Consider the following 16,359-nt stretch of genomic DNA (forward strand, 5'->3'; position numbering starts at 1 on the left):
AAAGACTAGTTATGAAATATTTTAGCACCACAGGAGGCTAGCTTAATAAAAAACATTAATCCATATAGATTCTTCTTAGAATCAAAGCAAATTTAATGCAAGAGTACATCAAAATACTGTACTGGCAAATTAAAACAAAACATGTTAAAAGTGCACATGCCCAGTGTTTTAGGGAGCACTGTTTTGGTAACTGACATACTATATCGTATGTACTGTAGTTTTTTTTTGATAGGAGACACTATATATCACATTTGCAGTTTTTGCTAATCTATTTATTTCAGCTACATTACTTCTCTAGTCAGAAAATGTTTATAAAAAAGAGGCAGAAATTGTTAATTAAAAAAAAAGTAATTTACAAGTAAATGTCTATTGAGTGGGTTTTTAACTGAGGCTAAGCCAGTGTTTCTCAAATAGTGGGGCGCGCCCCTCCATCAAGGGGGGCGCGTTTGACCTCGGGGAACATGCTTTTTTAATTTTCTTTTAAATTTTTTTTTTAATTTAGAATGCACTTTAAATCTTTTCTGTTACATTTAATAAAGCTATTCTTTGTTGTAAATTGGTCCATATTTCTTTCTTTTTTTATTCTCTTATACGTTAATAAGGACACAGTGTTAAGCAGAGGTGTACTTATAACAATTTTATAGACAAATGATACTATTTATAGTCGTGCGGGGGGCGCGAGATGTTTTCTTCTTCCTAGGGGGGGCATGACAGAAAATAATTGAGAAGCACTGGGCTAAGCCAATATCATTATACCAAGATGTACTTTTGATATGATTAATATTTAGATCAGGGATGTCAAAATAAGTAATAGTAAATATAAAATATAGCAGCAGTTAGGATGTTTGGTTTTACACACAATTATATAAAAATGAGGGGGATAACATAAGTTGAAGAGAAAATCCAAAAAATAATGATATGAGAAGAATGGGCCCTACCCTTAAGAGTAATCATGTTTAATAACTTGCTACTTATGAGCAATTCAGCCAAAAGCAGCTTTAGATTTTCACTACTACCAACATTTGCTCATCATTAAATTCACTGGTACCTCATTACATTTTTGTTTTGTCACTATTAATTTAAGACACATTTAGAACAATACTTCAATAAAATACTGTGGTCTAGCATGTCAGATTACAAGATTACATTAAGAATGTTTTAGTAATTAATTTATGATCCTGTACTTTCAAGGGGTAACTGACTTTTCGTAACAAAAACAATCACATATGCATCTTTAAAGATAGTTTAAATCAAGCAATTACTTCTTTCTAAAGTGATTACAAATATGTAATGCTCCTCAATGAAGAATAAATAAGAAATTTACATGCCTGAATCAGATTCAGATTTCTTAAATTAAAATGTGCTGCTATTGTGAACTTCCAGAACTGAAGGCGCCTTTCTAAGCTGAATACTAGGTAGAATAAAGCATGGGCCAGTATTCAGGTTTTGTATGCACACCTGCCTAGTCTAGTATCAAAAAACTCTAATACAGAATAAACAACAGACATATAACAAATTACTTCAATAACACAGTCAAGCACTTCATGCTATTTTACATAGGACTAATGCAATTTTACTTTTAGGGCACAGATTGAATGTTAAATAGTTTACTCACTACTGCTATAATTTCAATTATTGCCACTTGTTTTTTGCATGAAGGACAGTCTACACAGAACAGAATTTACTGTAGTGAAATAAAAAAATTCTAAACTGCAGCAATAATTAAACAGGGCTAAGAAAATGCATTGATAAAAGGAAAGTAAGCTGCATGCAGTATAAAATGTAAGCATTAGTATTCAAAACCAGACACTTTAATCATTTTACCTTATTATTCATAAAGGCCTTCAAGCACTGTATGACTTTATGTTGACATTTCCTGTCATTTTTTTCCTGACTGCAATAAAAATATTTCAATTAATATTATAAAGCATAGCAACATACAATTCAAAAATCCATAACCAAATAGAAGAAAGGTTGAAAGTCTTACTGTTTTTTGTAAAGTAATTTTTCAAGTGTGTCCAAAAGCAGGCCCAAGCCTTCATGTCCAAAGCTCTGCACCCAGCTGTGGAATTAAAAAAAAAAACAAAGACACGTTTAAATAAGTCACCATGACATTTGACGATTGGTATAATTGTGAGAAAATGCAAAAAAACAATTGGTATAATAAGTATTTAGACATGCTGTACATTCATTAATGCAAATTAAAATGGTTAATAATAATTGGCAATTCATTTCAAAGAAACTCTTGAAGGCTTATAAATTTTTTCATGAGTAGCCTTAACAATTAACACAGCTGCAGCAATAGCCCATTAGCTGCTGCAGATTCCACACAACATTATTCATTGGTCAGAGCAAGGAAAAACAGTCTCAACTTATTAATTCCATTTGACCAAAGGTTATAACATTTCTCCTTGGGTATCTTGGTAGTAAGTATAAGTATTATTATTATTATTATTTTCATCACCATTATTATTAGAGAAGGTTTTATTTTTATTATACAGGCTTTTCTGTATATCATAGATGTTTTACAGATTTAACAGAATGAATCAAGTATGTATTAGTAAGGTATACAATACTATATTATATTCAAAAATTTGTTTTCAGATGTATTTCTAATTTAAACAAAGAGAACAGTCAGTTTTATAATGAAAATTATTCCTAAAATTCAAAATGCCTAGTCAAAAATTTATAAAACCTTGTAATGGAAGGATTTTTCTAAAGAGAGGGGGGGATCAAGAGAGCAGATGGGCGTTGGTCGCTCAGCGCAAAAACCAGCTTCAAGAAGGAAAAGTACTGGGAATATGGCCAGAGGGTCATGCTGACTTGTTTTTCACTTCAAGGGGCTTCACTACGCAATTCTTATTTTTGTGTGCCTCCTGGTACCAGGTGTCGTCATCATCAGGACCAAGTGCAAAACAACACCGCGTCCCGTGGAAAGGTGTGTGTGCTGAAACTAATCACTTCTGTATACACTGCTTACACGTAAGCCGCTTTGGGCAAGGACGCTCAATTAGTATATAAGGGAAGGTTCCGCCCTCAGTTTCTTTGGAGGCTCAACCGTGGGGACAGCGCGCACCGCCCGGTAAATTGGAAGGGCAAATAATAAGTTGATCCTTTGACAAGACTGACAAGCGGGCCCCCTCAGTCTACTGGTCTGGGATGATGGCTCTGTGCCTTTTCATATGTTTGTAAGTATTGTTTTGCTTTTGTATGTCTGCATTATATTGCATTAGATGTGTTTGATTATTATAATTGATTAAGTAAATAAAATAGAAGTATTGGACCTCTTCTCTCTGATTCTTTGCCTACTTATGTTCATATCCCTGGAACCATTTTCCCGTAACAAAACAAACCTCAAAGATGTGTGGCATGCACACTAATGTATGGTGTCATATACTGTAACATAAAATTAATTTAATCTTTAACCTTCACACTCTATCTGCATACATACATATATTCCTGTGAAAAACCCATAACAAATATTTATATAACGTTTTTTCACTCAAGTAATAATATCTATACAGACATTCATATTAGCAATAGCTTTTTACCTTCTTTTTGTTGTTTGAAAAAACTAACAAAACTAATAAGTATCTTTCTTAATTTTATTCATTACAAAATAACCATGCAATGCTGTTTTAAACATATTTCTCTAGACTAATAAAAAGAATAAGAAAACTTTATATCCAAAAATAAAAAGAGGCTAGATTACTACTGATGGGATAGGTCTCATGATATAAATGTAAAGAGAAACAGCTCATGGAAAACTAATAATAGGGAAAGCAAACTGGACAGGAACACTGCTAGTATAGGAGCAGACTTCTTTGAAGCTACTTTTAAAAGTTTTGAAGAACAAAAATGTCACAAAAGATTTAAAACATATTTAAACGAAAAGAGATAACACATAAAAAGTGCAAATATATTTTTATTTTTCTTAAGTTTTCACTAATGAAGAATGGTTTACAACCACTGGTAATGGCATAGCCTGCAGTTTCCTGCCTCTCTGCTATTAAATAGGATCTCTCTGAAAATGAAATTATTAAAAAAAAAAAAAAAAAGGGGCAACTGCAATTTTTTTTCATTGTTACTGTGCAATATGTTCCTTAATATTTATAAATAAAACAAGTATTGTCTTCTTTTGTAAATATACAAAAAAGAAAAAATATAATTTGGAAAAATAACATTAAGTGAAATAGTGCTGTGTGGTGTATTGCCTACACAGGTATACCAGTGTTGATTGTACACAATGGTAAAGATTTTTTTACTTTTAACGGTTCACATACTTTATATTTACCTATGAATCATTTTAAAAAAAACTGTCTTTGTTAAAGGGAAACAAACTTTAAGCCAGTCTTACTATTAAGCCATTCACACCAGATGTCCTTACAATAAAAATGCAAATCCTGGAATTAAATTATGAATACTATAACAGAACTCATTGCTAGATGGAAGTTTCCTATTTACATGGTGGAAAATGTGTTTTTCAAAATTTTCATCTAAATGCTGGACAGCAGGTATATAACACTAAGTCGCAGTTACTTCACAAAAAAAACCATACACAAAAGAATTAAGGCCAAATGTCCAATCAGAAATCAGTTACCGGTAGTTATTTTGTGTGAACAACTGATCTGTGGTCAAGCCAATCATCTGAACCATATACAAGCTTGACAATACAGTAAAGTAATGTGGATTGGAAGCTAATAAGCAAGTGCTTGCAAACCTCATATTTTCCTGAGGATCACACTGGTGAACAGTTGGCATTAGAACTGAGAAAAGGGACTTGAGAACTAGGGACTAAAAGAAGAAAATCTACTATGCATGACAACTGACAAGGCTTCCAATATGATTAAAACCATGGATTTCAACACTTCAAAGAGATTACAGTGTTTTGGACATTGTCTGCATTTAACTAGTGGTAAGTCAGAAAAAAGCACAAAAAAAAGACAAAAACTGCAAATTAATATACTGTATTGGAATTTTTTAAATCATAACAGCTACAATTTTAAATAGTCTAGACAATATAAAGATTTTCAGTACTGTGTGTTCATGTAGTTACAACTGCCTTTGAAGGATTAAAAGCTTTGTAAGAAGAAAGCACTTAAACATTTTTATAAAATCATATGTCTCTACACACCTTAAATGTCTATTTGCAAATGGAAAACATGTATCAATAGAAATATTTTCTATTAAAATAAAGAATAGTGTTCTTTTCCTGTTGTAAGTGGCATTCAGATAAACTATAAGCATCATTCATGCTAGAAACACTTAAGAGAAACACAATTACCTCTGTGTGTGTGTTTATGCATGAGACAGACAGAGAGAAAGAAAACAAAGGTGTGTGATAAATATTCAGAGGGCTCAAATTAAGTATTGCAATGCTTAATAGACAAATGCAAATACATCAGGATGTGTAAATAACAAAATCACACTTAATTAATTGGTTATTTGCTGTGTATTTGTGGGTCTGTGTTTTATTTCACATAGAAAGGTTTGAAGGACTCTCATATTGAGAAGGCACTTAGTGTTTCTGTTAAAAAAAAAATAGTACTATTCACATGGAGCAATAAAAAAGAAATGTCAGCTGCATAACATGAGCATAACTTGCTAAGTCATAAGTTAGTCACAGAAACATGTAATAGATGCAATTCCTGACAAAAAATTATTACATGGATGCTTCAGGAAGAGAAACCCGTAACCCAAGTCCTGGCTGCTGATAAGAAAACAAGATGCTTGTTCCTGCCTGGCGAGACATTCTTGTTCTCAAGGCAGTAAATATTTGATCTACTGTATTGTTTTTTTGCATACTATTTGGTTCATACTGTTTACGTGTTTGAAATTGCTGAAAGGTCAAAAGAGTGAACTAAAGTATCTGTCTACCTGAGTGAGCAGTATTTTTTTATTCAATTTTTGTGCAGCTTTTACATTTGAATAATTATAAATACTGTCCAGTAAAAGCTAACTAAAATGTCATTCGGGTAATGCTTTTATTACAATGACTGCAGATATTATTCAGATGGTTTTGAAAGAACAATTCATAATTCATAGAGTAAGTAAAAGGCAATTTCCATACAGTAAATCCTTTTATTGTTTGGATAATTTTTAAAAGCTGTACAAAGTGGACAGTACATCATTAAGGCACAGAATGCTGGTACTATGCAGACACAGTATTATCTTTCTTCTTTCGGCTGCTCCCGTTAGGGGTCGCCACAGCGGATCATTTTCTTTTATATCTTTATTAATCCATATTTAAATATCACTATATATCATAATATATTGAATAAATATCGTGATAGTGAATATTTGTCAATATCTCATAATACCACAGTGAAATACTGACAGTAAATAAATATTGAAGGTTATTGAAGCCAAATTTAAATATAGTCCAACAAATTAACTGTATTACTATACAATGCATATGGATCACATCATTATTAAAAAAAAAAAATAATCACAAAATGTTTGATTGCTTTTCAGTATTGTACACAATTTTCATTATAGTTTACAATGCAATCCAAGAGCAAAATGAATTTTAATTCATGTCAATAGGTCTGATTTTCTTACAATACAATTTGACACCATGCATTAATCATGTCAAAATTGAATATAATGAAATGATCAATCACCATCAAAGGGAGTGCCAAGAGGCGTCAAATACCTGCAGATGGGGATAACAGTACCAACTACAGTACTGAGACTAAGCCTCGTGTTTTGGGGTGCAAGACAGGGACTTATACAGCGACCCCGATCTTTTATGATTTGCTTCTGTGGCGCTTCACTGCACCACTGTGAGCCTCCTATTGGCCTGCCCCAGCAACGGACAAACAATCTTCTACAGAGGCTGCAATCGCGCTTCGGGACACACTTCAGCATGACGTTCCTGTTGGGTGGGGAGTCTCAAAAGAGTTCAGAAACCTCACAATATTAATAGGAAAAGGATGATTCGGCTACTGATTGATAAGTGTGCTGCCCACAATATGCTTGCAAATTTAGATAATGTTCGCGTTGAATTCCTCCCACCCAATTGCACAGCAGTGCTTCAGCTATTGGGTTTGGGCATCATTCGCACCCTGAAAATGTATTATCGCGAGGAAATGCTGAGAAAAATTCTTGACAGCATAACTCGTAAAATCAACGCAAAAGAAGCTATTGAAATGAATGCAAATTCCTGGATACAAGTTAAAGAAAAAACAACAGTAAAAAATAAAGAATCTCATTACAACAAAATTTTCACTACAACGAAATATTTTTAGGCCCCTGGAAGTTTATTATCTATAATAATAAAAGGCAAAGCCCTCACTGACTGACTGACTCACTCACTCACTGACTGACTGACTCATCACTAATTCTCCAACTTCCCGTATAGGTAGAAGGCTGAAATTTGGCAGGCTCATTCCTTACAGCTTCCTTACAAAAGTTGGGCAGGTTTCATTTCGAAATTCTACGCATAATGGTCATAACTAGAAGCTATTTTCTCCATTTACTGTAATGGAGTTGAGCTCGAAGCCGGGGGCGGAGTTTCGTGTGACATCATCACGCCTCTCACGTAATCACGCATTATGTAGAAAAGCAGGAAGAGCTACAAAAAGCGCTGAAGAAAACATGAATTATATAATTAAGAAGGCAGCGAAACAATTAGAAGCGAGAGATTGACATATAAAACCATATTCAGCGGCTCACGTGAACTGACGCAGTGCGCAGACAAAAAGCAACAGTTCCAAATATTGCTGAACAAAAACCGAATTACACTGCTACGCTCAAATAGACAAACCGCACGCCATGGTGCAATAGTAGAGGCTTTGCCTCTAGCGCCGAGGTTCGATTCCCAAGAGGGGATGCACCGAGTATGTACGCGTGCTTCCCGTTCATTTTAGCCTCGCATCCCCTTGGTTTGAGACGTATGAAAAAATATGCGGTTAACGCAGAAAGACAAATCATCAATTGAAGCTTTATGAATAATGGATACTTTATTCGCGATCAATGATTGTTTTGGTAAAGCCATACTCAGTGTATTCATTAGATGAATGAACAGTAAAAAAGTAAGAGCGAGGGGAGGGTAATTTATTGAGGCACACAGGCAAAACCACAATAACACGCGGGCTCGATGTACTGTAGTGTGCGTCAACTCGATCTGAATTGTGCAATCACTTTCGAAAAAATATTTCTGTTTCAAGTTCTATTTAGTCCATATGTGTCAAACTCAAGGCCCACGAGCCACATCCGGCCCGCCGTGTAATTATATCCGGCCCGCAAGATTATTTTATATACTGTATTATTGTTATTAATGGCCCGGGGATATGAAGCGCTGGTAACACAATAAACTACAGATCCCATAATGCAGCGCTTCAGCTGCCTTGCCGAACACTTACCGCGTTAATCAAGTCTAGCTTATGATGCTGCAAGTTACTGCGAAGCTAGCCCACACGATGACGAAGAGAAAAGGTGATTCTGAACATGGAGCCTTTAAAAACCGATGGGAGGCTGAGTATATGTTTACTGACATTGCCGGTAAACCCGTGTGTCTCATTTGTAGAGCTAATGTGGCTGTAATTACAGAATTTAATCTAAGACGGAACTATGAGACAAAACATCAAGATAACCTGAAAGACCTGAATGCAATGCACAAGATACAGAAAGCAGAAGAGTTAAAGAAGAATCTGACACTTCAGCAGACATTTTTCCCCGTGCAAAATCACAAAGTGATTTCAAGTGAAGCTACTTTTATAGGAGACACAAATGCACAAGTGCAACTTGCCCCAATTTCCCTGTTGCCAAGTAATGTTTAACAAAGTCGGCAAAACAGTGTTCCCAAATACGCACTTTGCTGATAAACTGAGCGCACTGTGCACCGAGTTCGCACGGCGCTTTGGTGACTTTGAAGAACAAAAAAAGAATTTTGAGTTGTTTCGCAACTCATTTGCCGTCGATGTGGAAACTGCACCTGTGCAGATTCAGATGGAGGTGATTGAGCTGCACTGTAATGGCACACTGAAGGCAAAGTACGATACTGCAGGGCCCGCACAGTTTAATAACTCCATTACCGCAGAAATGCTCCAGCTACGTCTCCATGCGGCTCGAACCTTGTGCATGTTTGGTACCACATATCTGTGTGAGAAGCTCTTCTCAGTCATGAAGACTAACAAAACAGCACACAGGAGTCGCCTCACTGATGAACACCTGCAGTCCATCCTGAGAATCTCCACAACACAGAACCTCACACCAAACATAAAAAAGATGCCAGGCGCACCACAAAGACTGTATATATGTGTGTATACAGTAATCCTTCGCTATATCGCGCTTTGACTTTCGCGGTTTCGCTCTATCGCAGATTTTATATGAAAGCATAACTACATATATAACGCGGATTTTTCGCTGCTTCGCGGGTTCTGCGGACAATGTGTCTTTTTACTTCCTGTACATGCTCCCTCAGTTGGTTTGCCCAGTTGATTTCATACAAGGAACGCTATTGGCGGATGACTGAGAAGCTAACCAATCAGAGCACGCAGTTAAGTTTCTGCTTGCTGAATGCAGTGTTAACCAGGAAGTCTCGTCTCGCTCATTCAGCATCAACGTGTTTCGCTGTGTAAAGAGTTGTGCTCTTTTGTGTTTGTCTTTGTGCATAGTCAAGCCCTTCATTATGGCTCCAAAACGACCTGCTACTGCTTCAGGGGCCGTGCCCAAGCGCAAACGGAAGATGTTAACGATTGCCGAAAAGGTAAAGGTTTTGGATTTGGTGAAGGCTACGATTCTTTTTATTTAAAAAGTAGGGAAGGAATATAAGATCTACGGCCGCAGTGTCCTTTTAACCAGGGTGCAAAACAAGTTGTAAGTGGATGTAATAAGGCAGTAGTCTGGATGGAATCTGCTTTAGGGATTTGGATTGAAGACTGCCATAAGAAGAACAACGGCAGTGCTACACAATCGCCTGAAGTGGCTCCTTTAAGGGCTGTAACGCTCTCCTTTGTTGTGCAGTAAAATAAAACTCATTGTTTTCAGACAAGTCATCGTGTCATTGTTGGTGAGTAACCATAATTAATTTTCTACTTACAGTACTTAGTACATGTACGTACGTTTAATGTCACTGTACACACACATTTACTGTATACTATTTTTGTTGCATTGTATGATTTATTGCTGGTGGCCTGTCTATCGTAATGGCTGTAACATATGATATCGGAGACACTCAATATCTTTAAAATAATATTTAGGTTTTACTGTATATAAACAGTGTGTTTATATACATAATTTCAATGAATCTTACCTAATATCTAAGAGAATACAAAGGGATTATGCTGTATAACTCTGCAGGGAATATTTATAAACAGTGTGGGAGAGTTTATAAGGGGTTAAAATATATAAAAATAACCATAGAAACATATGGTTTCTACTTCATGATTTTCACCTATCGCTGGGGTCTGGAACGCAACCCCCGATCGAGGAAGAATTACTGTATATATATATATATATATATATATATATATATATATATATATATATATATATATATATATATATATATATATGTGGATGTACAGTGGTGTGAAAACTATTTGCCCCTTCCTGATTTCTTATTCTTTTGCATGTTTGTCACACAAAATGTTTCTGATCATCAAACACATTTAACCATTAGTCAAATATAACACAAGTAAACACAAAATGCAGTTTTTAAATGATGGTTTTATTATTTAGGAGAAAAAAATCCAAACCTACATGGCCCTGTGTGAAACGTAATTGCCCCTGAACCTAATAACTGGTTGGGCCACCCTTGGCAGCAATAACTGCAATCAAGCGTTTGCGATAACTTGAAAGTCTTTTACAGCGCTCTGGAGGAATTTTGGCCCACTCATGTTTGCAGAATTGTTGTAATTCAGCTTTATTTGAGGGTTTTCTAGCATGAATCGCCTTTTTAAGGTCATGCCATAGCATCTCAATTGATTCAGGTCAGGACTTTGACTAGGCCACCCAAAGTCTTCATTTTGTTTTTCTTCAGCCATTCAGAGGTGGATTTGCTGGTGTGTTTTGGGTCATTGTCCTGTTGCAGCACCCAAGATCGCTTCAGCTTGAGTTGACAAACAGATGGCGGACATTCTCCTTCAGGATTTTTGGTAGACAGTAGAATTCATGGTTCCATCTATCACAGCAAGCCTTCCAGGTCCTGAAGCAGCAAAACAACCCCAGACCATCACACTACCACCACCATATTTGACTGTTAGTATGATGTTCTTTTTCTGAAATGCTGTGTTCCTTTTACGCCAGATATAACGGGACATTTTCCTTCCAAAAAGTTCAACTTTTGTCTCATCAGTCCACAAGGTATTTTCCCAAAAGTCTTGGCAATCATTGAGATGTTTCTTAGCAAAATTGAGACGAGCCCTAATGTTCTTTTTGCTTAACAGTGGTTTGTGTCTTGGAAATCTGCCATGCAGGCCGTTTTTGCCCAGTCTCTTTCTTATGGTGGTGTCATGAACACTGACCTTAATTGAGGCAAGTGAGGCCTGCAGTTCTTTAGACATTGTCCTGGGGTCTTTTGTGACCTCTCGGATGAGTCGCCTCTGCGCTCTTGGGGTAATTTTGGTCGACCGGCCACTCCTGGGAAGGTTCACCACTGTTCCATGTTTTTGCCATTTGTGGATAATGGCTCTCACTATGGTTCGCTGGAGTCCCAAAGCTTTAGAAATGGCTTTATAACCTTTACCAGACTGATAGATCTCAATTACTTCTGTTCTCATTTGTTTCTGAATTTCTTTGGATCTTGGCATGATGTCTAGCTTTTGAGGTGCTTTTGGTCTACTTCTCTGTGTCAGGCAGCTCCAATTTAAGTGATTTCTTGATTGAAACAGGTGTGGCAGTAATCAGGCCTGAGGGTGGCTACAGAAATTGAACTCAGGTGTGATACACCACAGTTAGGTCATTTTTTAACAAGGGGGCAATTACTTTTTCACACAGGGCCATGTAGGTTTGGATTTTATTTCTCCCTAAATAATAAAAAAAAAACTGCATTTTGTGTTTACTTGTGTTATATTTGACTAATGGTTAAATGTGTTTGATGATCAGAAACATTTTGTGTGACAAACATGCAAAAGAATAAGAAATCAGCAAGGGGGCAAATAGCTTTTCACACCACTGTGTATATATATATATATATATATATATATATATATATATATATATATATATATATATATATATATATATATATATATATATATATATATATATATATATATATACATATATATATATATATATATATATACAGGTATATGACAGCAACACTCATCACTCACAACAGTGACAAAAATTATATTGACAATCATGTTACGTTATTTTCAAAATGTTTCCTTTTCTTTTTCATTACTTCTTTAACACACTACTCTCGCTGGCTGGTATTTTGCTATATATATATATATATATATATATATATATATATATATATATATATATATATATATATATACATATACATACACACACACCAGTAAACCCCATATTCTCTAAAGAATCGCAAATCCAACAATGGCAATCACTTTCTGTTCCCTCCGATCTTTGGAGGGATGAAAAATCATGGAGAGTGGGAGCGTCCTGGGAAAGTTTTCATTTAATTAAATAAATATATTTGTACTAAAATTAACCAATTTATTAAAACTAAAATTGAAATTTAATTGTTATATCATTTAAGTCCAAAATGTTTTTGAGTTGTTGAACTCATAAGTAAAAAAAATATCGGACTCCAAAGGTTTAAATGAAGTAAATTTGAAAGAAAAAATTCCTAAAATTGTAAATTCAAAATAGTTAATCAAAAATTTCCTTATAAACAACATTTTTGGTAAAGATGGTTTCCTGTCTTTGAATCAGTTCTCCCTGGTATGGAGTAGTTAAAACCTTCACTTTAACGTCACATGAACGCCGAACTCTTGAAAAGGAAACAAAGTTGCCCATGTCCAGGCGCAGATAGGTAAATCCCTACTTTGTCCATGGTTTGTCCTTAGGATTTGTTGATCGTCATGGCAAATGCAGTCTTAATGGGAAATGGACGTTGCTTAAGTTTAAAAGGACAGAACTTGTAAGGTCAATTCTGGGAATTAAAATAGTATTGTCAGGATGGGATCCCATAAGCACTTGTGCCTCAATGACATTTTCTCTTATACTGTTCACGACCAACCATGTACCGCTGCATAAATCTTGTTTAATATTAAGGTTTCTTAATAGCATGACTATTGTCCCTACTTTAAGGTTTAGATTGCGTTGTGGTAATCCGGCCGGGTTAATAGTGTTTAAATATTGTAAATATATGAGAAATTAAGAAGCTCAGTTTTGTGTTCAGAATCAACACTGTCAGTACTTAGAAAGATGTGGCTTTTTCCAGGAAGCAATCCAATTACTTGGTTATTTATCTGGTCAACGTCAATAGGTTGTATATGCTGTGATGTGCGCGTTCGCGATCAGGCGGCAGTTGTATTGTGCACAGCTTGCTTTTGGCCTCTGATCCCGGCTTGGAGATTCAAATTACTAAACGAAGGTTGTATATGCGGTAGTGTTTGCGTTCAGGTGGCGGTTATATTGTACACGGCTTTCTTCTGGCTTCTTTCATCCGTGCATATATACAAACATTACTAAACGAAGGTTGTATATGTGGTGGTATGCGCGTTCACGTTCGAGCGGTGGTTGTATTATGACCTCAAGTTTAGTTTACAGGTTGTGTTGTGTTGTTTGGACACCACCAACTGACTCTGGAAAGCCGCTGGGTTTGACTCTGGGGCGCTAAGGTGCTGTGCGCATGCTCTTTCAGTGCATCTGGCCGGTGACATCCGTGCATATATACAACCTTTGTTTATATATATATATATATATATATATATATATATATATATATATATATATAATAAAATCCTAAGCCTAAAAGTGCAACGATTTTACATGACTTTTTATGTCACCTTTTTGTCATGCTTTAAATCAGGCTTATTTTAAAACCTACATACTGTATATATGTTTGGTATCATTCTTTTCAGAATTTATCAGACAAGGCAGTAATATAAAAGGACAGCTGCTTTTACAGGCTTTAAAATGTTCAAAATGCCACGCAAGATGCAGATCACACGGCACGGCAGCAACACAGAACTGAAGTGGCTGGTGCATAGTGCCAGCCAGGAGGGGTGGAGGGGGATTGTGGATGGGGGTTAGGGGGCTTGGTTGGCGAGCAAAGCAATCAGGGGGCAAACCCCCTAGTATATTAAAAAGATAATAAACAAAATTTACTTATAGTAATGTGAATTAAATTTTCCAGATGCAAAAACTGACACTTAGGACATCAGATTCTTATTTATTGTCACATTTGATTACAGATCATAATTTGATAAATAGTCAGAAACTTAATTTTGAGACAATTCCAGATGATGTACTTTCATACCTGCTGATAATAGCTTACTGGACTTCTTGATAGTTGATAACACGTCTTTTATAATAAAGCTGGAAAAACATGTAATTTTTGCTCAGTACCAAAACACACTTATAACAACAAATCAATTTTGCATGGAACACTTATCTTTTACAAAATGTCTTTTTTTAGTAAGTAGTAGCTGCAATAACATATTTGGAGCATTGTTGATCAAAAGATGAATACACATTGTCATTACTGAGGTATCTGAAGGTTTAACAGCTTCCATGAATTTAATCCTGTGAAGGTTAAATAATGGTGAAACATTCAATTATCATACAGAGTAGAGTAGCAGAGAATAGCATCTCTGCCTTACAGGGTTTCCTATACTGCCACCATATTTTAAGTGAGGGATGCACCCCTGGGTAGCTAGTAAATTGTGCATAGTAATTGATGACTTTAACAACGAGCAAAGCATGCTGTACAGAGAAGAGTCTGAAAATGATTTAATCTCCAAGGCTACCCAAGCAAGTATAGCTCTGATCATTTCGATATACAGAAGTCTCCGGGTTATGTACGAGATAGGGACTGTAGGTTTGCACTTAAGTTGAATTTGTATGTAAGTCGGAACAAGTACATTATTTTAATAAATGCTATTGTTGACCGACTTTAACCAAGTGCTCTGCCAATTAATGATGGAGTTTCACCTCTCTCTGACCTTTTTATTAGTTCTACTTTATTTTCAATGGTGATGGTTTTTCTCTTCTTTACTGTATCACCAGCACTTGCATCAGATTTGTGTTTCAGAGACATTCTTGAAGGGTGAAGATAAAAGGTTAAGATGAGCTCTTCTGCACAGAGCTGTACACGCTATCACAGCAGGAAGACACCCATCGTCAACACATCTGATGTACCAACAAGAGACAACTTCCTGCTATGTGCATAAAAGTGCAAGCAGGCTTGCTATTGAGAATGAATGGAGATGGCGAGGGGCGGTTCACCACCTGCCCACCACAGTCACCTCCACTACAGTATGCTGCCTGCAGCGTCCACCCACTGAGAACGGACATGGTACAGCCAAAGTCGGGTAGTGAATCGCCCACCACCACCCCGACCTCATTCAACAGACAGCCATCCAAGGCACACTACAATGCTATGCCCCGCTTCCCAGTTCACTCTTAATGGCCTCCGTATAGCCACAACCAGGTCACTGCTTGCAGCATTACCAGCCGCCCACCGAGAACGAACAGGGCAGCCGTGTGTGGTGGGCTGGCAGTAAAATGCCCCTCTCTGCTGCATCCAGTCAGGAGCAGTAGCGGCGTAGTAGGCAGGCAGCAAACTGCCCCATCAAGCCTCCGTCCTGCACACAAGCGATAGCTGTGGCCCCAGTGACTATGGACCACGGGTCACCGCTTGCCACCGGGAGCTGCCCGAGGGAAACTACACTATGCAAGCAGCGAAATCAGCCCGCTCCAGCCTCTGTCCAGCCACTACTTGCAGCGTCCCCAAGCCGAAGATGACAGAGTGGCAGTTACTGAGGCGCATGCATCGTAGGTCAGATGTCCGTAACCTGGGGACTACCTGTATACATACAATTAACAAGAAATAAAAATTTTACTTAGGAAATACTGTGCCACACACACTTTAGATTTCTGCAACATTGTCTTTGTTTCATATATGGCCTTTTTGTGCTCCAGATCAACAAAATTACTTCTGAATCTACTTTATATATAGGGATACTCAACAAACCAAATAAATACTTTGGAAGGCTAATCATCTTCTGCAGAGAACAGAAGAGGTTTCTACCTAATATCTTATTCTTTTACCATCTTAATAATTTTCTGTGACTGCAGACCCTAGTCTGAACTGTTTCTATAGTCTGATAACTGAACTAGGACAACCAATGAAAAGTGACTGCATGTAGTATGATGTGCAAAAGCATAGAGTGGGAAAAGTATGTTCTTATTCAAATTGATCTGATTATGGAG

At 36.5% G+C, this 16,359-nt stretch overlaps 1 protein-coding gene across 2 annotated transcripts in view; it reads right to left on the reverse strand.

Annotated features, from left to right (window-relative positions):
- The window catches only part of LOC120523740 (protein diaphanous homolog 3-like), a 933,584-nt gene that overhangs the window by 644,919 nt on the left and 272,306 nt on the right, over positions 1-16,359 (reverse strand). For both annotated transcript variants that reach the window (XM_039745314.1, XM_039745313.1), the window contains exons 6-7: positions 1,988-2,062; positions 1,825-1,894 (exon numbers count right to left, since the gene is read on the reverse strand). In XM_039745314.1, coding sequence (XP_039601248.1) covers positions 1,825-1,894; positions 1,988-2,062 — 145 coding nt within the window. The remainder of the gene's footprint in view (positions 1-1,824; positions 1,895-1,987; positions 2,063-16,359) is intronic.

Source organism: Polypterus senegalus, chromosome 2 (genome assembly GCF_016835505.1).
Source record: "Polypterus senegalus isolate Bchr_013 chromosome 2, ASM1683550v1, whole genome shotgun sequence".
NCBI lineage: Eukaryota > Metazoa > Chordata > Cladistia > Polypteriformes > Polypteridae > Polypterus > Polypterus senegalus.